Source organism: Electrophorus electricus, chromosome 25 (assembly GCF_013358815.1).
Source record: "Electrophorus electricus isolate fEleEle1 chromosome 25, fEleEle1.pri, whole genome shotgun sequence".
In the NCBI taxonomy this organism is placed as follows: domain Eukaryota; kingdom Metazoa; phylum Chordata; class Actinopteri; order Gymnotiformes; family Gymnotidae; genus Electrophorus; species Electrophorus electricus.
This window is the reverse complement of record NC_049559.1, coordinates 8,848,500-8,874,019: the sequence shown is the minus strand read 5'-3', so window position 1 is coordinate 8,874,019 and position 25,520 is coordinate 8,848,500. Positions and strand designations below refer to the sequence as shown.

The 25,520-nt window shown below is 43.1% G+C and overlaps 1 protein-coding gene across 2 annotated transcripts in view; it reads left to right on the top strand.

Annotated features, from left to right (window-relative positions):
• Positions 1-20,326, top strand: part of dachd (dachshund d) — a 95,570-nt gene extending 75,244 nt beyond the window's left edge. The window contains exons 7-11 of one of the 2 annotated variants that reach the window (XM_035523018.1): positions 8,435-8,577; positions 10,504-10,651; positions 12,158-12,301; positions 13,337-13,405; positions 19,462-20,326. In XM_035523018.1, the coding sequence (XP_035378911.1) occupies positions 8,435-8,577; positions 10,504-10,651; positions 12,158-12,301; positions 13,337-13,405; positions 19,462-19,499 (542 nt within the window). In that variant the 3' untranslated portion in view covers positions 19,500-20,326. Of the gene's footprint in view, positions 1-8,431; positions 8,578-10,503; positions 10,652-12,157; positions 12,302-13,336; positions 13,406-19,461 lie in introns of both variants that reach the window. The other variant, XM_027005225.2, reaches the window with a different exon arrangement.
• The last annotated feature ends 5,194 nt before the right edge of the window (positions 20,327-25,520 follow it).

Genomic DNA, 25,520 nt, shown 5'->3' with positions numbered 1-25,520 from the left:
AAGAAAAACGCACCGCTTTTAGGGACGTTGAAAAGAAAGAGGTTCTTTTTTAATTTTTGAAATGCCTCAAAAGTGACAGAATGCCTTCTCCTGCCAAGATGCAAGGCTTTGGTTAGGGGAGATAAAGATGCTGTGGTCAGCTAAGTGTATCTAGTGAGCGGAGAGGCAAATTTAATAATGCATTCTCATTCACTGGCGAGGGCGAAATCTCCTTGTCCATCACAGCGCGCTGGGTTGCGTCAGGTTACCCTTCATTTCACGGGCGCGTTATGGAGCCGTTTGCATAGGCGTGAAGGCGTTACTGCCTATTCACGAGCAGTCCGTTCCAGGCTTGCCGTTCCTTCCCCTACGTGAGTCGTGCATTTCCGTGCTGTTTATTAGCAAATTAGCTTGTGTCTGAAAGCTTTTTTTTTTTCTTAGCAGAAGGTTGAATCACAATGTCCCCCCCCCCCCCCCCCCCCCTTTTTTTTTTTTAATTCTATCACATCCTCCTTGTGAATTCCCGGTGCGCGTACGCGCAACTGCTGTGAACAAATTCACCTGCTTGCCCTTGGACAGATGAAATGTAACGATTTGCAACCCCGGTTCCGTTTTGCCGCTAATTTGTGCTTCCAAATAAAACACGGCGTAGCAACTGTCAAGAGGAGGCTATGTCGACCCTGGCTCTGATTCCCGTTCATCGTGTAGGCCCAGTGCGTCCTGCCTTTACAAGATCCGTTTGTCCGATTCCAGGCCTCTGATATGCAAACAGCTTGCTAGACGTCGCGAACATGCCAAGATCCAATTTTACCGAGATAAACAATTGCGAATTTCCACAACAGCAAGTCTTGTTTGCAGACTTCAAGAACACTGATTCTTGCACAGCCATCTGATGGCCTATTAAAGTGCAGGACTGCCAGGCACTCAGTCGAATAGAGCGCCGTTATCGTGCTGCCAAGTTGTAGCCGACTTGCAGACATGGTGAGTCAAACCTTTAAATTTTGACTCTAGTGTAATTATAGTCGGATACTTAAAGCTTTTATATCCTTTCAACTGTGAAGTAAATCAGTCCTAATAAAAGAGAACAGGGGTGGAAGAAAACCGCTGGAAGACTAATTCTCCGCTCTCTCACGGCTTCGCTCGTTTGAAAGCCTAAGTGTTCCAGTCACCTTGACTTTGCAGCAGTGGAGACCCCGGCGAAGGTTGCTTATCCCACCCAGCCCCGGCCCGGCAATTAGGTGTTTAAAAATTAATCTCTTTAGCTTGAAATACCACGCCAACTTTCTTCCATCTGTAAATGGAGTGTTATTAATTCAAGCAGCGTAAAGCCAGTGTTATGAATAATGTTATCAAAACAGATTTCCACACGCTTAACACATCAACCCGCTTTAAAGCCCCCCTAAGTATTTTTATAACTGCGAACCAGGCGCAAATGGATTTGCATCCATTTCTGCGCGCTTGCTTGTGTTCGCGAGAGCGGAAGGGAGTCGGACCCGAGCCTGTTAAGCCGTACCTAAAAAAAAAAAAGTTCCCACTTCCATTTCTCATTCGTCTTTCATCGTTGCTTTCGCGAGTGTTGCGGTACGTGGAGCCTGGATTAGCGCCACATGCAGCAGCGTCATTCCCAGTGGGATGGCAGTGCGCTCCTCTGCGGTCCAACTGCTGCCTCTCCGCTATTGTCCAACGTGTGAATACCGGTCCGGTCGAAGTGTCGCGATCGGGGGCGGATCCCCCCCCCCCCCACCCTTCTCCTGTTTGAATTTCTAATGCCTGTCATTGTGTACAGAGGGCACTGACATTGCGAGATATTAGTTATCGTGAAAAGGCTGCGCAAGATTCTTGAGTCTTGGAAAGATCAGGGTGACTTACTAATTTATTAGTCGCTAATGTAACACAACTGGAGAATGCTAAACGTTATAAAATATGCACATATCAAAAGCATATTATAAAGTCATTGAACATTCAGGGTGTAAGAGTGTCAAAGGAAGCGGTAGGCGGGTCCAGAGGAACTACTGTAGGCAGCCAACAAAGACCAGTTTATAATGTTCGTCAATAATATACGTTATTGCTTTTTGACGCCCTATTCTAGTTTAGGATGACTGACATTTCAGCACCCAGATCTAGAGATTAGCGATTGGTAGAATGGCGATAATGTTCTGTGTTCTAGGACTAGTTTTGTGTCGCTGCAGATGCATGCAGCCATTTCTCATGTTATCCCTACCCCACAGTTGTCGGTCATCACACCTTCTGCTTAAACGTTACGTTTGAAGCACAAACCATAATTCATAGCCTGCATGTCCTTAATCACTGACATTCCCAAATTTATACATAAGAGCCACACTTCGAAAAAGGACAAACCTTGAATGCATTTGCTTTTCAAACACTCGGGCCCGTTAATGCGCGCACCTCCTTCTGTCTTTTTAATCAGGTCACACGAGGTTACACAAGCCTCTCTCGCGGCCCGTCTGTTGACAAAACGACGGCTGTCGGCGCGGGGCCGGTGTGCCTCTCTCCGCGAGTACTCCCGTTTCAAGGTTCCCTCACGGAAACAAAAGTAGCGGACGGGGGGTTTTTTTTGTGTTTTTTTTTAATGCAGTCATCACAGGCAGTCGAGCCTTTAATCCTCAGCGGTCTGGCAATGACATCCTTCTCTGCATTTATTATATGGAGGTGCATGGAGGAGAAGAAGAAAAAACGAAAGGGGAAAAAAATGCTGACTTTGAACAAATGAACACGTTGACCTTTATGCAATAAATATGACATGGCCGTATATATGAAAAAAAAAAAAAAAAAAGACATCTTCTTCGGCTCCGACGTGCAGAACAGAATCAGAGAGGTTGCGTTTTGTCGGCCTAGTTTAAGGAATACCGTGACAGTTGGTCGTAGCGCTAGCGCGTTTACACGGCCGTGCGGGGGTGGCTTGGGCGATCGGGGAGCGGAGGCCTCCGTCTCCACGCGTGGATTCATGGTCGCGTTTTTGCCTTCGTTCCTGAACGCGCGTGACGGCTAAGGACGCACGAACACTTTTCGCCCACCCGTGTCGCAGTCTTCGGCGTGGCCTTGAGAACACGTTTCGCTTTATTAAGGCAAAGCAAAGGATTCATTATTTCAAAAAGGAGGGGAGTGGAGTGACGCACGGAATTGGTTATTAATGGCGCGGCCCAGCCACGGGGCAGCTGGAATTTAATGATATCCTACGTGAAAATATGAGGGTGTCACTTTCCCAAAAGTCATGCGAAATGTCAGCGTTTTAAGGTCCCGGTGCTAATTTTATGCCCGTGCACAGTAATGTTTGGGAGCGCATTTCGGAAACACGGCCCAGTGCCTGTGCTGATTACCTCTCTCACCTTCCCCGCTCTCAAATGGGTTTGTGCAGCAAGCGATTTAATCTGTAAGCGCAGAGAACATTAGGCGAGGTAGAGAGGTAGAATGAGAAAGAGAAGCCCGGCCTGTTCATCCCATGGAGATAAAGCTCTCCAAGCCGAATGTTACCTGTTAATCCGCGAGCAACTGACTAGCACTTGACTTGGACTCTCGGCAGGAATTTAGCAAGGTCTGATTTTCATCCCTGAACTGAAGAGCAGAAAAGAGCAGAGCCAAGTGGGTAAGAGGGGGAGCTATCTGTGATGACAGGGTCTCGAATACCACCCTATAGTGTCTCTGTGTTCATTCTGGCCATGTGGACCACATGTGCATGCTGAAGTCATTCTGAAAGAATTTGCCCAGTATGGATCGTTGCACACCTTTTCTCACTTTGGGGTACATGTGTACACATGTGCACATAAGCCTCCCTGTTGAAGTTCTGCACGGAATAAACTGGCATCTCTCCGGGTCGGTTTTTCCTTATGTGCTCTTTAAACTTAGGCATGCTCAAACATAACTAAAACAAAACACTACAGAAACATAGTCAGGCTTTGCTTAGGTGAATAAAAAGTGTTTGCTGTAAAAGGGTTGATTGCAACAGAGATGCAAGGAGACAGACAGACGTGGAGATGAGCTCCTGTGCAGTGCACTGTTGTCTCCATTTATGAGACTGAAAGGTCATAACCACTCCCCCGGAAGGCGGCAACTTTTTCAAGCCCATTGGCAGGTCAAATAAAATGTAATTGTCTGCTGAAAGCAGCAGCCGCCTTTGCCGAGAGGGAACTGACATGCTCCAGGTTTTAGCATTCTATGCTCCTGCTGTGAGGAACACAGGTTTGCAAGGACACAGGTTTCACCTGTCAATATATCACAGTGACTGGCCAGGCCAGCCAAATGCTGCCACACGCTCTCTCTCTCTCATTCTCTTTTCTCTTTTCCCCCTCTCCCCCTGTTCTAGTCCTCTGTCGGTCTCTCTTCCAGCTCACTTTTTTCTTTCTCTCTCTCTCTCTCTCTCTCTCTCTCTCTCCCTCTCTGCCTCTCCTCCGGCTCAGTGCCTTCATAGGAGGAATCAGCTGAAAGGTCCACAGGGACCTCAATTCAAACAGCGCAACTCCAAACATATGGCTTATTTTCAGCTCCCAAGGTCAATTAAAGCTATTTATTGAGAGAATGTTGCAAAATTTCCCAAGGTTTTCCGTCGATTTATCATGGAATGCTGTGTCTATCATATTAAAAATCAGGTGAACACGTTCTCATCTCCTTGTTGTGACTTTCCATCAAAGATATCAAGCAGTGTCAAGAGGGGTTTGAGATGTATTCTGTCTTCTGTTGTCGTTTGCATCTCTCTCTCTCTCTCTCTCTGATTCTCTGTGGCATGGCCATGCCCAAGTGTTGCTCACAATATAAGTCTAATAACATGTAAATTGGAGATAAGCCTAGATCCCTCCAAGTGATATTTTTTACATTCATAGTTTGTCAAGTCAATTCCTAAGCCCCTGTTTTAGCAGCACAACACATAAGGACTGAGAAAATTAACTGGAAAGGTGATTTATCACTGCAAGCATACTGTCAAGGACTCCTACTGCTGCCACAGGAGGGAGGGAGTGTGTGTGTGTGCGTGCGTGTGTGCATGTCTGCATGAACGCATGTCGTTTTAAATTATGGCATTTCATTCGGAATGCATTGTATTTACAGCGTCCCGTTTTTATTTGTGGCTCCTATTATCCTGCAAAACAGTTGTGCATGAAATGTTATTTGTGACACGACTGACCTGAAAGGATTTCATGAGGGGTTTCTCCGGCGGGCAGTGCCGCACTCGGACCTGTCACAGCTGCCGCTGGCAGCCCCAGCGGAGAAATATCACCTGGAAAGCGCAACATTCCCCTCCAGCCTCTTCCAACGTGCTGGCGTCTGCTGCTGTAATTAAGTCCCAGTCAATGATTCTGGACTGACGGTGGGAAATAAACAGCAAGGCTTGAGCCAAAATGAGTGCAGAAAGCGAGGAGTGAATTAAGAGAATCTTCAAAAAGGCAGTACCACTCAAGAGTGGCTAACGAGAGTGCAGCATGGCCGGGGGTGTAAAGGGTGGGAACGTTTCTTAGTATATCAGCAGCAATATGCAGTGCCAGTTTATTTGGTCTGGGTTCTCAGATGTTATTTCGAGAGCTCAACTGGTAATTTGAGAGCAAATGTATGCTTCGCAATGGGCGACAGATTGTTTCGCTGTAACAAAGCGCCGCAAAGCAGCCTGCGATCCGGCATTGTGTGTGCGGTGAGCCCCTTGCTGACTCCCAAGCAGAAGTTGGTTAAAGCAATGATGTATGATTAATGCCAAGATGAAATATGAGGCAACAGTGGATGCAAACCAACTGCAACGCTTCCGACATCCAAATCTCCCCTATTGTTTCCCGTCTGCAGAACTCCGCGTCGCTCCCTCTCTCTCTGTCGCTCTGTCGACTTGGCGTTTGTCGTATCAACGCCATGGGACACGCCAGAGCAGGAAAAATCCTCTCAAACACTTCGTGATCTAATAATCGTATCTGATATATTTTTCTCCCCCACTAATCCACTCACCTCTTTATCTCCACACGCGTGCACACACAGACACAAAATAATAACAGCCCATCAAGTGTTGGTGATGACCTATTTGAAAAGTGAACGTTTGATTTTTTATTTATGAAATTAAATTACTAGCAAATGTTTATCCATTAGGCAGCCATCCATTGTCAGTAATGAACTGGAGGGGAAGGGAGTTTTGTGGGAGAGGCTGCAGGGAGCTCCTCCGCTGAAACCTGCAAGCCTCCTCTCCGCCTCCCCCTCTTCCGCGGAGCCTAAATTATGAAGCCCTCATCCTGGCGGCTGAGCCTCAACCGTTGGTTTGCCTGACGTTTCCAGGGCATTTGCAGATGCTTGAAATAATCTCTAATGTTTTTGCTCAATCTGCTCTGGAGATGGATGAAATAAATACTTTAAACTAATTAATGTAAGACCAGCTGTTACCAAGCCTTGGCTGGCGTTAGTGAATATTGATGGGAGTTGCGGGGCTCCTCTGGTCTCGCCGTGTTGGCGCATGATTTAGAGGGCCATGCAAACACGTATTAATTCTGTATGAGAGGCCTGCTGTGGAAGGGGCCTTTGGATTGTCCGACTTGGTTTTTTTAGAACCAACATTAATAAACGGGATCAACAAGCAGGCTTTGGTGCCAGCACAGTCAGACCCAGGCTCGGCCAGGCTCGGTTTGTAGCCTCGGCGCTCAACCCTCAGATGCAACGGCTCCTGATGCGTGTCTGAAGAAGCCCGCGATGGTGATTGGCAGCTCGCTGGGGCAGCGTGTCGTCACTGGGCTCTGTGGATGGGAATGGCTGTGGGCTTACAGTGTGTGTGTGTGTGTGTGTGTGTGTGTGTGTGCGTGTGTGTGCGTGTGTGTGCGTGCGCCTGTTGGGGGCAGGGGTGGGGGGGATGGATGATGGCCCCTGTGTGCACATGTCTAAGACAGAGAGAGAGCGATAGAGAGATGGATGTAGAGTTATGATGGCGTGCGCGACAGATGGCAGGGGTCTATCCTCATGGATGTGATTAATGGTGTGTGATGTCATCAGGCCTCCGACAGGCCACTGTGGCTCCTCGGATGAAGTGTGTCCCTGCTCCGGAGCTGGGCCCCGCTTTACATTACATTACATACGCGACATCTGCTTAATGCCCACGCTCAGATTTACACCCCTTCAGATGCTGCCTCCTCCCGTTTTAGGGCCTAAAAAGGCTCTGATGTAGCTTTTCTGCGATTCTGCAATAAGATAAATGGCTTTCATTAAAGACTGTAAAATGGCTGTCCAGTCAGAACTAAAAGACTTGCATGTTCATTTGTTTTTTTATTCATTTTGATAAGCTACTTTCAGTGCTATAAAATGTTTCATTCCTTGTAATATGGTGCCATCACTGTTACAGTTACAGTATGTTACAGTGCGCAGTATGTGTTCTCTGTTCAGGTAATTCAGTAATAGACAAGGCATTATTACCCCTGGGGCATTATAGTAGGTCCATTCCATGCTGTGAAAGGTATTCCCTGTTCCAGTATACACCTGTGCCTATTTTATTAGTTTATTAGAACATGCAAAAGGACTTAGTTTGTAGCTATAATTAAACCAATCAGTACAGAGTTGTGATCTAGTAATTGATCCTGTTACTGAAATCACTCGTGTTCATTTTAATTTGGTCTGACTTGCTTTAGTAGGTCTGGCTCCAGCAGACGCCCTTACTGTGTTTCTGAGTGCTATTTCCTGTCCATGTCTATCTTTCGCCAGCTTTCCGACGGACAATAGAAGTCACCTTTTTAGCTCCGCGCTTTGCAAACACTCAGACCTGTAGAGGGTCAATCACAGATGTTTGCCTCCTCTGTTGAAACCTGTTTTAAGTCACCCGTGATTCCGCTCTGATAACTTCTGCCTCAGTCGTATTGATTTTCACCCACAGATTCTTTCACCGGACTAGTTCCTTTCAGATGAGCTGGCAGTGCCGCTCGTGCCCGAGGAAATGCCCCCGTGCTGAAAGGTAGTAAATGAAGGCTGGCCACCTTGTGCCATATTGTCTTTGTTGCGGAGCACGGGCCCTTGATGATCAAGGCCTGCCATGTGCATCTGACTGAGCGCAGCCTCTTCATAGCAGAGGCTTGGCGGGCCATATGGCCCGGGCAGACTTCGATTCTTAGCACATCTACGCCCACAACATTACCGGGGACAACCGACACAGCCGCAAAACCACTGAAAGGGTGGCTCGTAGTGTTCTGTTCATGAATTTCATTCCATTCATGTGATTAGAAGCTCTCGAGCATTGCTAACAGCCACACATACAGTAGCATCAATAATAGGGTTTATTCACATGACAGTGACAGAATGGGCTATCAGTCATTTCCAGCCGATTGGACATGCTTGTATAGATGTTAATGTGATTTTCGCACAAACAAAATGTGTGTATAAACACCAATCCCAGAAAAAATAATGATTTATTCCATACTACAGTGTTGCAACTGACGCGTAATCTGTTCCTGGCTGCAGTTGTGCTGAGTGAGTGTGTCTTGTGCTTTGCCCCCAGAAGAACCCTCCATGTGCACCCCTACAGCGAGGGACAGCTACGAAAGGTTGTCGCTGGCTGGCCAGGCGTTACCTCCTGGGTTCCCATCACCTTTCTTGTTTCCTGACGGGCTGTCATCAATAGAGACGCTCTTGACCAACATTCAGGTGAGCTCTTGATGGTGTACCAACAGGTTACCAACAGACAGTTCATGTAAGGTAGGTCTGAACTTTCTACCAAAAGTATAATAGATGGTTAATAGATGGTTACTTTGCACCAAAACAGCACAGAGTTCTTGATTGCTGTCTCCTGTGAGTCACCAGCTTAATACTGCTTCTTTAGTAAGGGCGTGCAGGAAGAAAAGCCAATCTTTGTTGACTAATGTTGAAAGACTTAGGATACGATAAAAGAAGCTGATAAAAAATAACTCAAACTTCAATGAAAAGAAACCAGAATTGAAAGTATATAAAATGCTAAGTTTTTTCTCAAAGCCCTGGCATGAGGCAGCGATTTCTGCTTTGAAAAACCAGCCAAACATGATGGTTCCATTTCAGCGAATCTCAAACATCTGTCTTGTAAGGATGTATGTTATCCACCCACCAGGTATTACAACAAAGCTTTACATGATCAGGCTCTCAACAGTCCTGTCATATAGGGTGTCACAGCATACGCGTGTTTTTTAGGCTTATTCCTATTGGACGTTGGAAAAATAATAGCTGACCTGTTGACCTGTAGTGTCGTTGATTGCAGACTGCAAAATCTTAAAAAAGGAGCTAAGTGTTGGTATGTTTGTATGTGTGTCGATATTGTTGTGCTCCTTTCTTAGCAATGTCTATTATCCACAGAACTCCCTAATGATTAGTCAAATGGCTCGGTCTGTGTATTGTGTGTGTGTGTGTGTGTGTGTGTGTGTGTGTGTGTGTGTGTGTGTGTGTGTGTGTGTGTGTGTGTGTGTGTGTGTGTGCGCGCGCGCATATATAGGCACTGCGCAGACATGCAGTTACACATAATGGCCTCTATTAGCTCAAAGCGAAAATGCTGCCAGACTGGCCAGGTGTGTCATCACAGAGCACCGCTCCTCAGGTCACATCACTGTAAATGACGTGAATGGGTCGGATGCTCCACCCCCACCCCCCAATCCCCTGCCACCCATGTAGTGCTGCCGAATTCACACCCCTCCACCCGCGACGCGCTTCCTTCCGCGCCCCGTCCTTAGTGCATTACGCCGCCGCAGAGAAGAAAACGCCGAATAAGCACAAATGCGTCCTGCACGTCGCGCCATCGGACCCTCGATCGCCGCCGTTGGCGGTGCGCACATGAAAGCGGGACGGAAAGATGAATGTGGCTGATTAGCATGGCCTGTGCGACTAATGATGGGAGGCGGGCAGGGGCCGAGCACCGCTCCTGTGATAGGGACATCAGAGGCACACTGCCCCTGCCGGTCTCGCCGGTAATTAGCCCGAGCGCACGGACTCCTTGCATGCGCCCGGGTTGAGTTAGTCATCTTTAATCATGATTCCAGAGTAACGTTTTGATTGAGCGCCCATACACAAATCAACAAAAGTGATCCAAGCAGAAAATTGAGATAAAGCAACTTAGTCTAAATTGGGGTCATGCGAAGGAACAATTAGTATGATATAGCCCATTGCATCTGCTTTAATTGCATGTGTGTTGGGCAATAATTGTTTTGAAATGGTCACAGCTTTATCAGAGCCACAAATGCACAACTGGTTATACAAGTGCTGGTGAGAAGTCTGTAAAATGTTTGTAACACCTCGACCTGGTACTTTCTAGCTACAGAAATCAATTAGATGGATAGAATACTTTCTCTGTTTTACCCTTCTGGCCAAGAGAGGTCATAAAAACCTCAGAGCCTTGATATCACTCTTGCATTTCAACTAATTAATGAACTCTGACTGTAAGACTGAAAACTCCAGTGGTTAGACAGAGATTTTGCACTACAATCAGAAGCCTATAATAACCCTTGTGTATTACTTAGCCTCTGCTGATAGGATCTGCCTACACATGAAGTTGCTTCCAGTGCGGTATCTTTGTGGTGGGCAGTATAACACATGTCCCTGATACTTCTGTAGGGTCTGCTGAAGGTGGCCATCGACAACGCCCGTGCCCAGGAGAAGCAGGTGCAGCTGGAGAAGACAGAGCTGAAGATGGAACTGTTCAGGGAGAGAGAACTCCGAGAGACCCTGGAAAAGCAACTGGCTGTGGAACAGAAGAACAGAGGTACACACTCACACTCTCACACACACACACAACCTCTCACACACACACACACACACGCACACACACTCTCACACACACACTCTCTCTCTCTCTCTCACACACACACACACACACACACACACACACACAAACACACACACACACACACATACACAAACAAACACACACACAATTTATTATCCACTGAATAGTGGATTTTTTATGATGTCTGTAGGCCACGTTTGTAAATATAAATGAATGCTATCACTGAGATCAGTATGTAAAAGTAGACCACGGCCATTCTCGGTAAGCAGTCACTCAGTTCAACCATTTAATAGCAAATATAAGTTCATGAGTAATGTATCCTCAGCACCCCCCAACCTTTGCTTCATTATAATGAATGTTTCAGCATACACAGTTTCCATGTACTACTGTCTGTCACAGTGCAGCAGTTGGGAACAATGTACACACTGTGTCACGTAGCCTTTAACCACCATGCAGTTAGGAAAAGGAGTTGTCAATATTGCAAGCACACAATGTATTCACATATCCAGTGGTACACAGCGCTATATCTGATCATTTAAGGAATAGAGCGACAGTTTTTAAAGTGATTTAACATGGCAGGTTAAAGGCTTACACACATGAGCTAGACTTCCTGTGCTTCGTGTGGCAGCAGCTCCAAAGATGTGATCATAACTACAGCAGCAGGAGGCATGTTCATATTATAGGCTAGAAATGAGCACACATTGATTTTCCATGCTGAAGTGCTTGTGAGCATATTTTATATTAAGGTAATTATAAATACATATGCCATAAATGGTTCAAATAGTAAATATTTTTAAATGTAGAACAGAATTTCTCAGGGGAAAGTGATGATTGGTCTGTAGATTGCTCATAGTTGGACTAATAAATTACAACCATCTTTGATAATAAAAGCACTCCTTACATTTTACATTGCCCCTAGTTACATTCTCTGCTGTATCCCGTACCACTGTATTAGCGCACATACGTTTAAATATATTTGATACCCATATTAAATGATTTATATTCTTTGTACACAAAAGTGTCACCAATTGGTCTTAATCCTCATGTTCTATGCATTCGCTGCACGTAATGAATGAAGTGCAGTTTAATAAAGCGCTTCCTCCTCAGTATCCGTGTAAGTGTGCGGGAGTGCCCTGCAGGCACTGGCTGCTTTATATTCAGCAGACTCCTCCCCTTTTGTCTTTGGAGTAAGTTTTGCTGAACCTTGTCCCACTGGCACTTTAACCCAGGTTAATCCAGGTTATCGCTGGCCCAATTATTTTGCTAATGACACAGTCCATTTTCGTTGAACAAGAACCCCCCCCCAACTTTCTATGAGCAGCAGAGAGCGTACTCAGAATACCAAGTCGCTCTTCCACCAGTTATTAATTTCAGAATTCTTTGCTCATTTTACCCCTCTGGTTGATTGGGACTTTCAACCTGGGACTGCTTTGTGTGTGGGTGTGCGTGCGCGCGTGTGCGTCTGCGTGCGTGTCTCTTCAGCGATAATTCAGAAACGCCTGAAGAAGGAGAAGAAGGCCAAGAGGAAACTGCAGGAGGCGCTAGAGTACGAGTGCAAGCGGAGGGAGCAGGCGGAGCAGTCGCTCAAACAGACGTCTCCCACGGAGAGCCTCCGCTCCCTGAACGGTGAGCCGCGTGTGACGCGTGCCTGCGCTGGATGCCCATTCTCCATCGCATTTCCAGGGCGGAGCAGACCGCAGCTAATGAGCAGCCGGTTTGAGCCAGGAAGAGAATGTGCTGCTGGACGGCTCGCTAATGAAAAGTAATAAGGGGGACAGGCTCAATCACAGCTCCGTTTAGCCTATTAGCCCAGTTTAGTCTGACATTTGATTTGAGCAGGAAGCTGTTAACCGTCAATTTGTACTTTTTGACTTTCAGACAACTATTCCTGTTTGACGTAAGGACGATGCTGTATTAGTCAGGAAGGTGTTTAACAGCCTGGGTTCACAAGTAATTCAATTACATGAGAAAAAGTTCAATTGTTTGCAAAACTGTAGGAGAAAAATACCTAACATAAATAAAGTGTTTGGGTGCAGTTATAAAAACATGCAGTCTTTAATTAGCCCCACCTCATTAGCATTAGTACATCTATAATGCTCTCGGTATCGATATAATATTCTAGGGATTTTAATGGAGGAGAGCCTTCATATTTAAACGAGGAAGGAACTGTCTGTGTAAAATAAATGCTTTTTCAGCCATATAAACAATTGACACATTTGACCCAAATCTGGGTTGTTCTGACGTGATTGAGTGGTTGCTGTCAAAATCCCGCGTGAGGATTGATGTGGACTTATACCTGAGATTCAAAAACACAAGTGCCCTAGACGCCAATGCGACCCCAAACCGTGTGAGCAGAGTCTAAGCATTATGTACTGTAAGAAGCTCGCGATGTTCTGAAGAAGTAGCAATATCACATCTGTGATGTCTTTGCCAGAGACTCAGATCCAGGTTGGGGCTAACATGTGCTGACAACCTGGAGTCCTGGTCTGCATTCGCTGCATTCCTCACCTCATCAGGGTTTGAGCCTCAGTCGTGCTATGTGCCGCGGCCGTTCGTACCTGCCGCCATCAATCATGCGGAACGATGTTCAAAAACAAAGCCCTCCTAATTAAGCGCAGATGCTATGGATGTTTAATCGTCATTATCCTTTCATTTTGCCAGACTCGTTGACCCAGGAGATAGAGACTGACCGCAGCAGTGGCAGAACAGATGCTGAAAGGACAATACAAGGTACATGTTTTTTGAGGAGACTATAAATCTCGCCGCAGCTCCACAATATGAGGCTTAGTTTCAGCCTGCTGTTCAAGCATGCAGCTCACCATCTGGGCCACAGAGCTCACAGTTCGAGAGGAAGGTCAAGATCACCAGGATTCATCAAGACAACACTTCATTGTAAAAAAAATAAAGTCGGTCTCGCTAGCGAAGGCTGCATGTTGACCAGTGTCGGAAAAAAAGTAGACTCATTGGCCATTCTTAAAACAGGAAGCGGCGATGCCGGTTTTCATGTCCTGTCCGCCTCTTTTCAGTGTTGGTTTAAGGTGTGGGATAGGGAGGTGAGGGGGGGATGTACCTTTTTTGCTTGCAAATGAGCAGCTGGGGACTTTTAATGCTGCCTTGCAAAAGGAAACTTCATTTCACTCTATTTATTTAAATCAGACTATTTCTTCCAATGTCTCATAACAATTGGCATCATTTTCTGAAGAAGTTTGCCTCTTACATTTGCTGTATTCTGAGCCCTTTTTTAAAAATGAAGTTTGTTTGTTTATTTATTTGGTGTGTCAACAGAATCGCTAAATGTCTACAAGGTGCCTGAAGAACATGCACTTTGATTTCTGTCCATACCAGCTAAACAAAGGAAATCCTTAAAGTCCAGTGTAAAGGTTATTAGGGGATGTTTTTTCCCCTCTCCGTGTTTCAGGTTACGGATAAGATGTACTCTCGGCTGTTGTCAGCACATTGCCAAAATCTCTGATACACGTGTCAGAAGTTCATATTGGCTGTGACTTTCACACCCGTATTAAGCTATATCTTTAATCTTGTAGCTTGAGGTACAGCAATAACGGTACTCGCTGATGTCTACCTATCATGTGGTTTGGGTCCTTATGTTGCAGAGGTAGCCACTGGGGGCAGTAGCTGAGCAGTCTGTGTCAAGCACAGAAATCAAAGTTACCTTTCTGAAATGAATAATGGACAAGTCTGGAGTTTCTGCTTTACCTGAAAGGAAAGGTTCAGAGAAGCAAACATCTGGGCAGAGTTTCCTCTTCCCTCAGAAGTAGTCAATCAGCCTGTCATGTTTGGTGTCCAAATTTTGCTTCTTGACCTATAAGGGTAACGTAACTAACAAATAAAGTGAAATTATGGCTATTGATTAGCATAATGCAAACTTCTTGCTGAGATGCAGTTTCATAAAATGGAGAATAAGACCACATTTAAATGGTAAAGATGTCAAATTATTATTTAAGAGAAAAGGTGATTCCAAGTTTTCAGTTTTCAACTGCGTGATTTACTTTAATTCAGTTTTATAAATAACAGTGTCCTTTAGGGTGAAAACTATCACAGGCAAGTTGATTTGATATTACTTCATCACAATGTTTTTAACTACATTGCCTGAGGCATGCACTAAAATGAGCTAGACTGAGCATTTTAGCATACAGTTGGCTGGATGTTAACTGGTGGTCATGAGTTTCCATTGACTGTTAGCTGCAGTATGTTAGCATCAAGGCTCAAGTGCAAAACTTGAAGAAGCAAAATGTGGACACCATACATCGATTACATTTGATGGACATGGAAACTTATGTGTAAGCATGAAAGTATTCCTTATTTATAATTTTAATATCTTTAGTTTACAGGTGAACAGATGCACTGAAACCAAACTCGGCAATATACACTGTTCACTATAAAAATCATAAGAAATGCCCACCAGACCTGAATATGCTAATATCCTAATGCTAATATCCTAATGCTAATATCCTAATAAAGAATCTATTCTGAAAATGTGCTCATTGCAACTTTAACCACACATACTGAGTCAATGATAGTGCCACAATTTTTTCTATAGTTCTGTCATGATATAATTGCAAAGCTCATTTGCAAAGGTGTGATTAATCTTTGAGAGATTTTGGATTGCACACCAACATTTAACTGCTAAACACAGGACGCTTACCTGTCCCCTGCCTCATTAGAGCCACAGGTGGTCAGAATCACATTCCCCAACTATGGCAGCAGCTCAGGCTAAGAGTGAAAAATAAATCACCCTAATGCAACATCAATCTTTCTTGGATTGTCGAAATATGCAGAGTGAAAGAAAAGACATTTTCAAACATTTCGATTAGTTTGCACACCACCCATTTCTGTTAGCAAATGTCAAAGAAATACTACAGTTCTCATGCTGCCTTGTTGTGATATTATTGGTTGTTGTCTCTGTTGAACTCAGAGAATGAATATGTAACTCTGCGTCAAGTAGTATAAGTCTTAGCATTTAAATAACTCTACCCATCAGCTTCCTGAGAACACCACCCTTATCAATGAATGAGTGGTCTCCATTTCCCTTTGAAAATAGTCTGTGGAAATTGCTATGAAATGTTGGAAATGGCAGTTTAATACTCACTCTCAAGTAAAAGCCCCATAACCCAGTTTGATTAGCCTACTTAAAAAGATATTTTTGTGAAGGAAGAATTCAATGAAAGGAGTAGTCTTTTAACCCCACTAAATCTCACCCAACTGATAACTGGGGCCTGAATAATTTTGTTCTAGAACATAAAGTCATGCATATTATGATAATACAGTTTTTATGTTAAGGATTAATCATATTTCTGCAGTAATTGTTATATTTAGAAGTTCCTATTTTAAAGTCACAAAATGAAAGTCAAGGAGAGTGTGAACAGAAGAAGGGCATTGGCTTAATCGGGTTCTTTACTCATAGACTCAAGTAGAGGCACACACCCAAGTAGGATTTGAACGGATGTTGAATAATCCGTTAGTAATAATCATCTTATTAACTTTTAGTTTACTTCACTTGCAGCTATAAATCTCCCTAAGTTGGATAACATAGTCCCTTATATTGATTATTGGTACTATGAAGAAGACGTTTAAAAGAGTGGTGAATGTAACACTGCTTGTCTGTTCAATTAGAACTCCATTCATCTGGGATCCATGTCGTTACTGCTGTAACAAACCCCGCCCCCCCAACCAGTGCTGCATAATTACATGCAAATGGCAAAAAAAGAAAAAGAGAAGCTGATGAATTATACTAGCGTTAGAGAGAAGGAGACATGTCCGACCTGATCCATACACAGCCATTTCAATTTCAAGTCTTCACTGCTGGAAAAAAAAAGGAAAAAAATAATGAAGGTATAATTTCAGAGAACTAATTATTTCTATTTGTCTTTTGTCACACTCTGTAATTCTGCTATATTAACACAGTCTGTGTTTATTAATCGCTTTTCCAGCGTTTTGAATCCGTTCCAAGAATAAGCTTGACTGTTTTTCCTGGCTTGGCGCTTCTGGTGGAGCATCTTGCCACTAAATCCTGGCGATACCATCCATAATATCTCTTCGGCATCTCTTCTGATTCTCGCTTCCTGCCTCTTGATGTGCGCTGCAAGTTTACATGACCCTGTGAGAAGAGATAAAGTTCTTTGTTGCAAGATTAAACATCAAAACAGTTAAAGTGAAATTTAAATTAAATGAATGAATGTCACTGAAGCAAAAAGGCTGTAATTAATGGTTCCCTTAATTGTCTTCATAAAATATTTGCATGGGCATAATTTGCATAATTTACATGTATTAATTAATCTTTCAAAGGAATTTTATGCTGAGAGAAGCCAAAAATTCTCTTTGTTTTATTTAGCATCTAATGAAATATTTATCCTCTTTAATGAACTTTTCATCTTGATTTGAATATAAAAATGCCAACGATTTTAACATATTTTAATGAGGGGGTTTGTTCATAAAACAACATGGCAGGCATCTGATTTTTCCTACTCCAGAACATCAGTCATTTTTTTTTTTTAAATCTTGTACTATGCGTCATAGTTTACCTACACTCCATTTCATTTAGAATTAATATGCTAATTGATAAATGTAGGAGTAGTTTCCATTGAAATTACATGGTGCCTAGGTACACAAACAAATTTCCTTGAACGTAAATAAGCATGTTGCTCCTGATTTTAAATTATAAACTGATGTGTAACAGTAGACTTAGTTTTTTTTCCTTTTTATAAATGTATTTATTTATTTATAAATAGTGAATTTGCATAACATAGCCCCTGATCTGTGCTTCCTCTGGTTCTTGCAGTGAGAATCCACTTACCTACATGAAAGCACTGCTCAGATGGATGGTGAGGTTTTGTAGCTGTTCTTGTATGTATTCTGCTACACCTGCAGGATCCACTGCCCAAGGCTGTTACATGCAAACCAAGCTAATAGTACATCCCCAACATCACAAGAAACGACCCTGAATGAGGAACCCAGAGTGTGCTAAACCAGATGATCACTGTGACTGTTTTAATCTGTATTATAATTGCTTCTTTAAAAAAACAATCAAACGCACACGCACGCACAGGCACACACACACACACACACACACACACATGCATGCGTGTATATACCACAGGTGTTATTGACAGTTGTATGAACAATACCAAAAGTTTATTGTCATGCTTATAGACTTCACCTTCTGTGGCCTGCAACATTTTCCAATATTTTACTACAAACTGTACTGCTAAAACAATTTAAAGCCTTAGGCACAGAGTGACGTACTTCTGAGTCATTCCCAATTAACCGCGGCTCCTGCTGCTGTATCAGGACTGGAGCTCTCTGTGTGTTATATTCAGCGGTGCAGTTCACACAGTAATGACTTTTCCAGCACTGGTTGAATGGCGAGGGCCAGAGTGCAGTACCTCGGAGACTTGGGTCTTCTTGCTGTAATTAGCCCCACTGTTTGTCTGTCCATGTAGCAAGGCTTTGTTGCTCGACACACAGCACTGTGCAAGGCTAGGCCACAATTAATCAAAGTTCACAGGGTTTCTGAGCTCATATTAATCAACATTTCTTGCAGCAGACACCAGATTATTAGCTAAAAGCAAAAACGTCTAAATGTTGAGATGATTTATGAGCACTTTCTTTATAGTCCAACAACAGATGATTTTATTTAAACAGGACTACAACACACATTATCAAAAAGTAGAAGTTTCTGTAGTGTAACTTAATAAGAGTCATATGGAATAGGTCACCAACAAAGCCAGTAGTCTATGCTGCAGCAGGTACTGTTCCTACCATATCCACAGTTACAGTGACCATGGCAAAGTGACCATGGCGACTGTCTCATTCAGACTGTGAGCACAGCTACGCTTCCCCGGTCTGCCACCATTTTTATGTCTTTTCGTGTGCTTTTCTCCTTTAAAATGGAATGGTTTAGCACCGCCAAAAAAAAAAAAAAAAAAGAGAAAGAAATGCAGTAGCAGAGCATTTCGCAAGCAGAGGAGATGTTGGGGTAATAAATGTCAGGCCGACTCCTGAGCCATGGCTAACAGATGCTTTTACCAGCGCAGGACCTGAGAGGCCAATGCACGCTCAGCTATGGGCTTGTTGGAGTGTTCCCTGGCAATGCACAGACCTCGTTAGAACGCACATGTCAGGAGAGAGCGTCGGAGATGACTGGCTGCCCTTTCCGATAAACAGCGTTTCTGCCCAGGAAGTGTCATTTAAGGCGCTTTACATGATGAGTGCAAAGCTGTGTTTGAACGAGTGTGTCGAGAGAATGTCCTAAACGCATACAGCAGGGTGTAGGGAAGACACACGGCATGACATGACGAGTTTAACATTATTGTGGGACTTATTTGTAGGTGTAAAGCCTCATCGCATCATGATATTGCAGACTTTTTATGGATGAGTTATAATGTAGGAGGCAAGCCAAGGTTCAGCCATGAACAGCTACTTGTATAACTGCTTTAATATTATAAGTGTAAATTATGCTGGGGTGTTAGGTGAAGGTGTGATGTGAAACGTGGCTCACATATTAGCAGGAGGTAAAATAACATGGGCATTCTTATTTGCTGGTGCCTCAGCTGTTATCTGTGTGACATCAGCTGAAACAATGGCTTTGCTTTCATCTTTTTTCTTGACCTTCGTATAGAATATAGAATCACCGGTGTACAAACGGCTATTTACGGAGACAGCAAGGAACTTTTCTGCAGTTTTCACACAAATTCAGAAAGTCCCGTTTGTCCTTTTCGCTAATTTACTTCAACGTCTCAATTTTCTTTTCCTTTTTTTCTCATCTGCAGATGGAAGACTATTTTTGAAAACCACCGTGATGTACTGATAGGATGGTGCGGAGAACAAAGTCTCTCATGCGAAGATTTGGAAGAAGTCTGTCATGTGAAGATTGTCATATGAAGAGAGCCCTGACCAATGGTCTCTTTAGTTACAAAAACAGGTCAAGCTGACTGCAGAGGCTCTGCAGAGACTCTGGGTTTGGCCCAGAGCCGAAGGCCGGGCCAGGTCAGAATGTAGAATTAGGATTCTACTTCTCACCAGTATCAACAATATATTGTGGCAGATATGGGATTAAACATGCCAGCTCTTTTGAAGGCAACAATTTGAGCACAGTAAAATGTACCACGTGGTATACTTGGTTATCAAATCCACAGCACTGAAGATTTTTTATACTGTATTTAAACCAGCGAGAAAGCTTTGAAAAAGAAATTCTGATCCAGGGGTTTGTTTTGTATTAAATCCGTAATGTCATAGCTGATTGCCAAGTTGTTAAAGACCCTAGCTTGGAGAAAAAGCCTCTGGAAATGCGAATTTGAATATATGTTGATCAATAGACATGACTAATCTTTGCTTTAAACGTTTTCTAAATTAGAAAAAAAAATACAATCAAGTTTCATTTTTATCATTGTTGTATATACAAGAAAAATAGGTTAACCAGCTCACTTTGTTATGTGTATATAAAGTTAAAAGAAGGTATTGTGTATGCAGTAGAACTATTAGGAAAACAATACCAACATTTATATTGAATTTATAGATTTGTTTCTGAGCCATCATCTTTGCGGATAGCTGCCATTGCGCTGAGGAAGCATGCAGGCATGTCGATGTTTGTCCTGAACTCTTGTTACTCAATAAATACGTAACTGTGCTGAACGACTACGTACGCAGGGTTGGTTCACTTACACCCCGTCAGATCTGACACAGCTCATCTCCTACATCAGCGTCCGTATTAGTGACGTGCAGTCTGAGAGAATCTCCTCAGTGTGTTTATTTTACCATTAACATATGGAAGTAGTGGCAACTTTGAAAGGCTGTATGCAGGTAACTGTTTGATAACAGATAAATGAGAGCTGATATTCCCAAAATATAAGTTAACAGAGGAGCTATTTTATAATAACACTCACCGTTAAAACATGTGAAGAAACAGCAAGTATTATCTTTGTGTTTCTTTCAACACTCGCACACTGCTTGCTAGTGACTGGCCACATCCTCAGAAAAGGAATCCGTGCCTCCATTAGCGAAAAGAACAGTGGTAGTGGACTGACTTTCAGAAAGCGAGACAAATGTACCGATCGTACCTTCTAGTGGTTGCATTGTTTTCATGTGAATACCTCTGCAGCTGCAGTGCTCAGAATAGGCCTTCCAGTTTAGCAGTACGCAAACGTACCCTTGCATTAGGAACTTGGTCCACTGCAATCCTGACTGTCCCAGCGCACCGTGAACACTACATAGCAGGCCCGCCTCCACACTGGGAGCAGTGCTCTTAGCAACGACCCATTCGAGGGACTCCTTTTTGTCCTTGATCTAGTTCACCTGTGAATTTCCTCAAATGTACTCATATGCAGTGCAACTATCATTCTGTGTTTCTCGTGTTGATCAAAACATCAATGTGGTGTGACTTTATATCTGACTTTGCTTAGCTGTTGTAGCAGACAAGTATGAATCATAGCCTGGCTCAACTTTTCACCTAATAACATTTTTTAACATTTATTAAACTTTTTTTTTTCTTTTTTTTGAAGTTGTACTTATTTTTGAAGTTGTACGTAAACCTGGTTGAATTTACCTGCATTTTCTACAATGGGGTCGGTGGAGTGAAGGCCAGTGATTATCAGTGTCTCACGTAATCTCGTTGTGATAGTTTTTCTTTTTTATATCAGTTTATCACAAAACAAACTCTACTACTTTTCTCTACACCTGTCATTTACTCCTCTGCGACTTTCAGTAAAACCACTAAATTATGTTTAATGAAATTATGTAGCTTCATAACTAAGTTCTACAGTTTGTCATGCCTGTCTTTCTTGTATTTCAAGTGTATATGACGTTAGTGTTTGATAATAAAAATGTGTTTTAAAGTCAGTTGCTCATTTTAAGCAGCAAGGCTCATTTAAGACATGTCAAACAAAAGATGTGTTCAGTTGACTATGTGCATAATTGGCCTAACAAGCAATAAATAAATGATAAATTCTTCTTCTTTAGGAGGAGATATTATATAGAGGAGTGAAAGAAAGGTGCAGTTCACCAAATGAGCCTCGTGCAGCTCTGCACACTTCGCCTAGATTGCAGTTATACCGCACCGCCGATGAAGTCAAAGCCGAGTGCAGGAACTAAACCGTGGCTCATAAGATTTTACACTCGCACATTCACACCGAATGATCACTAGAGCGTCAAGCACGCAGGACGTACAGGGGCAGTGTTTTAAACCAAAAAGAACAGCAGCCCCATGATCACAGGGAAAATACTTCTGTTATTTCTTGAATTTTCACATTGTATAAACACTTGTTTCTTCCTAGCAATTACAGTAAAAAAAACTAAATATTGTGGATAATTCCTTTTTTTAAGTTAAACTATTTAATTAAAAGGGCTTGGCTTTTAATAAATAATAATTTAAAAAATGTATATAAACTGTAGCAGGATATTGTTTCCCTTCACTTTGTATCACAGTAAAGAAAACATGAACACTGAAACCATGAGAATTGTTTTGAGGTCTATTTTCCCACTTTTCATAGATTTTGTCTTGCTTTCTGTGTATGTGTGTGTGCATGTGTGTGTGTGTGTGTGTGTGTGTGTGTGTGTGTGTGTGTGTGTGTGTGTGTGTGTGTGTGTATGTGTGTGTGTAAGCATACATGACCATATGCATGCAGACATACTGGTTTGTGGTTAAGTGGGTATATTTTATTATTCATATTCATCTTAATATAAGATCACATGATTATCAAATAATGCTTCCCTATATCAATAATTCATTTTGCCGTACTTAACACATTCTCTCCATTTATGTTAGCCATCATTGCCACTAACTACAGCAGCAAAAACATTCTTTAAATTGTCTGTGTTGGAGATTATTTTTGCGTTACCGTTGATGAATAGGCTTGGAAATGCTTGGTGACACAGGAAAGCGAGGTGAGAAGAACTGATAGTCACCTCCGTTGTAGTCCCTGCAAGAGCAGAGTCACATAGCACAGGCAGAAAGGCTTCTGTGCACACAGCGGCTTTGTGATCAGATGTCACTGTGCTTCACGTGACATTTGTTAACTACACTTAACGGGGGAGTCGAAACGTAAATCCGTTGCAATCCAATGTGAACAGATTACTGTTTGTGTATGCTAATGGAGAGGTATAAATTTCAGCACCAAACAAAAAAGTCATGTATAATATTACATAAGCAGGGTGCTTATATTTTAATCTGAAGGGCAATCAAAATTGTTCATGGTTGAGTTGTAAAACACGTGTTATTGAACAATGACAATATCTAGTAGAATAAAATCACTCAAGCTTGCCATCATGCACAAGCAGTAATACACCAGACATTACTGAGAAATGATACCTTCCATTCTCTCTGCTTGAATAGGCACCGTATTCCAAGGCAAAACCTTGTGTTCAAAGCTGCTTTTGTTATCGCAGAGTGCCATGGCCTCTGCAACCCTTAACTCTACGGTATTTTAGGACTTCAACTTCCAAACATTCTGAAATTCATGGCTTTTGTATTGTACAAGTACCTACATGCTCAGGGGTCAGTAAACCATCACTGAAGTCCTCCCACTAGCTGACCCTATGCACCACATGTTTGAAATTTGGTGAATAGAGAACAAGTATCGACATTGTGCGAACAAATGTCTCTTGTAAGCAGTTTGGATGGTAATGTGTTGACATGGAAGTGCCTTTCCAAGGACCATTTTGCATGCTTTTTAAAGCAAGCTGTAACAGAGCAGGCTTGGGATGAATAATTGACTGATCACTGCATAATTCAACACAGCATTGTAGAAATTCAAGGTCTAGAACATTTCAGCCTTCTCTTCTTTATTAAAAAATGAGGTTAAAGTTTCAATCAACCTTGAAAAAAAAAGCCTACATATAAAGTGGCAATCAATGGGTGGCTGTAACTTCATATTATGAAGTCCAGCTTTTCTTGTAGGCATAAAAGGTTTCTGTCCCTGGTGTGTGAAACTTGAACTGTGAGGATTTTAGGTAATATTAAACCCACAAATTTTCTGTCCATCAAATGCTCATTAACCACCCCCCCACAACACAATGTTAGGTGTCTCTAGCTGGGCCCGGCTGGGTAGACTGGGCTGGGTATACTGGGCTGGGTAGACTGGCCACCAATTCAACTGCAGTCTCCCCACTTTAGACAAGTTTTCAAGCCTCTGAACATTCTTTCTCTTACGAACAGGAACAGTTGCGAGCCATTTGATGTCTTGCTCTGCTCCAGCTGTCTGAGTGAGGTATTTCCCCGCAGCTAGATGTTTCGTACAAATATACATACTGAAACAAATTCATTGCAGTCAGAAGCATGACTGTGAAGCGCAAACAGCAAAACCATCCTGCATGGATTACTGGTGTTGCGTGCCGTGCGCATTGCCGGCGAGCGCTACGCGTTCCGAGCGCGCAAGCACGGCTGCACCGTTGCCGGGGGGCACTGCCCTCGCCGACGCTGATGGCCCGCTCGAAGCTTTCTTCCAAGGGCGACCACTTCACACGTGCGTCTCAGTGCTAAGGCCTCGGTCCTTAGTCTCACTCTGCTGTTTAACTCTGTGCCAGTGCAGACAACTGTGAAAGACTCCTTATGATCAGTGAGAGCTTCAGCCAAATATCTCTGGCAGTAATGAAGAGTGAACACAAGCAAGCTCCTGGGCTATCTTAACCTGGGCCGCTGTAGCTATTAGCTTTATATGGCTTGGGTACTGCTTGTGTTTTTCAAACAAACGCTTCTCTGAACCAAAGTGGACAGTACTGTGCCAAGAGTATCTTCAGTTAGTCTTCCGCATATGAACCACATCACTGCAGTGTGCTTGGATTAAACTGTTCTGCTCTTTTCGTCAGACCGTGCATGAGTGACAGCTCACTGCTAACGTCATTAGTACACTTAATGGCTCAGCCTCGTTTGACATTCACCATACTATTAAACTGAATAAAACTGAGAAACTATCAAAGACTTTTCAAATATCTCTCTCTCTGTTCCCCATCTGGACATCTTTGAGTCAGTGAGGAAGGAAATCGGTATGGCTTGATTGAACACAAGATAGACTTAATGTCATCTAATCAGAAAGACCATTATGTATTAGTGAGAGCACCAAACAGAATTATCTGACAAGGGGCAGGCCACATTATCTAAATTAACATTTTGCAAGCATGAACATGCCAGGGCGCAGTGGAAAATGAAAGGCTACAGGAGTGTGGCCTGCATTTAGACATTCGGCCAGTAATTATTAATTTATGCTTGTCTGTGGTCTTAATGAAAATGAAAGCCAGGAGAAGGGAACAGGGAGGGATAATGTGCCGTGAAATTGAGTTCCATTTGTTCGGGGGCCACCTTTTAACTTTTCCTTTCTTCCCAGGAAATGAAACCAACCAGAGTTCTTGTGTGTGTCCACCAGTTGCCCCCCTGGTTTCCACCCTCCCGCCCTGTCATCTAGCCCAGACACAGACAATCTCTTGACCTTTGCAGTATCTGTAAATATCCTGTCTTGCTCTATAATCTGCTTTATAGAGCCGTAGCCCAATGATTACTCTCCATTCTTCAATAACCGCCGAACACGGCAGTTCTATTTAGTGGCGTACAAAGCGAGCTAAACATTGGGAAATGCGGTGAAATGCACTATAATGGGTCGCAATGAGGATTGTGTTCAGGTGTTTTCAAATGTACTTACTTAGTTTATCTTTGGGCTGGGATTGCTGCCTCTGCTCCTGAACTGAACTTTACCGGAAAAGTATTAGAATTGTTGCAGAAGTGAAGAAGCTACTTTCCAAATTTTATTAATTAATTAATGAGTCATGAAATGATAAGGTATGTGTGATAAATAACACTTTATATTACTTTTGCAATGCTTTTGTGTTACTTTCTCAAAACCCT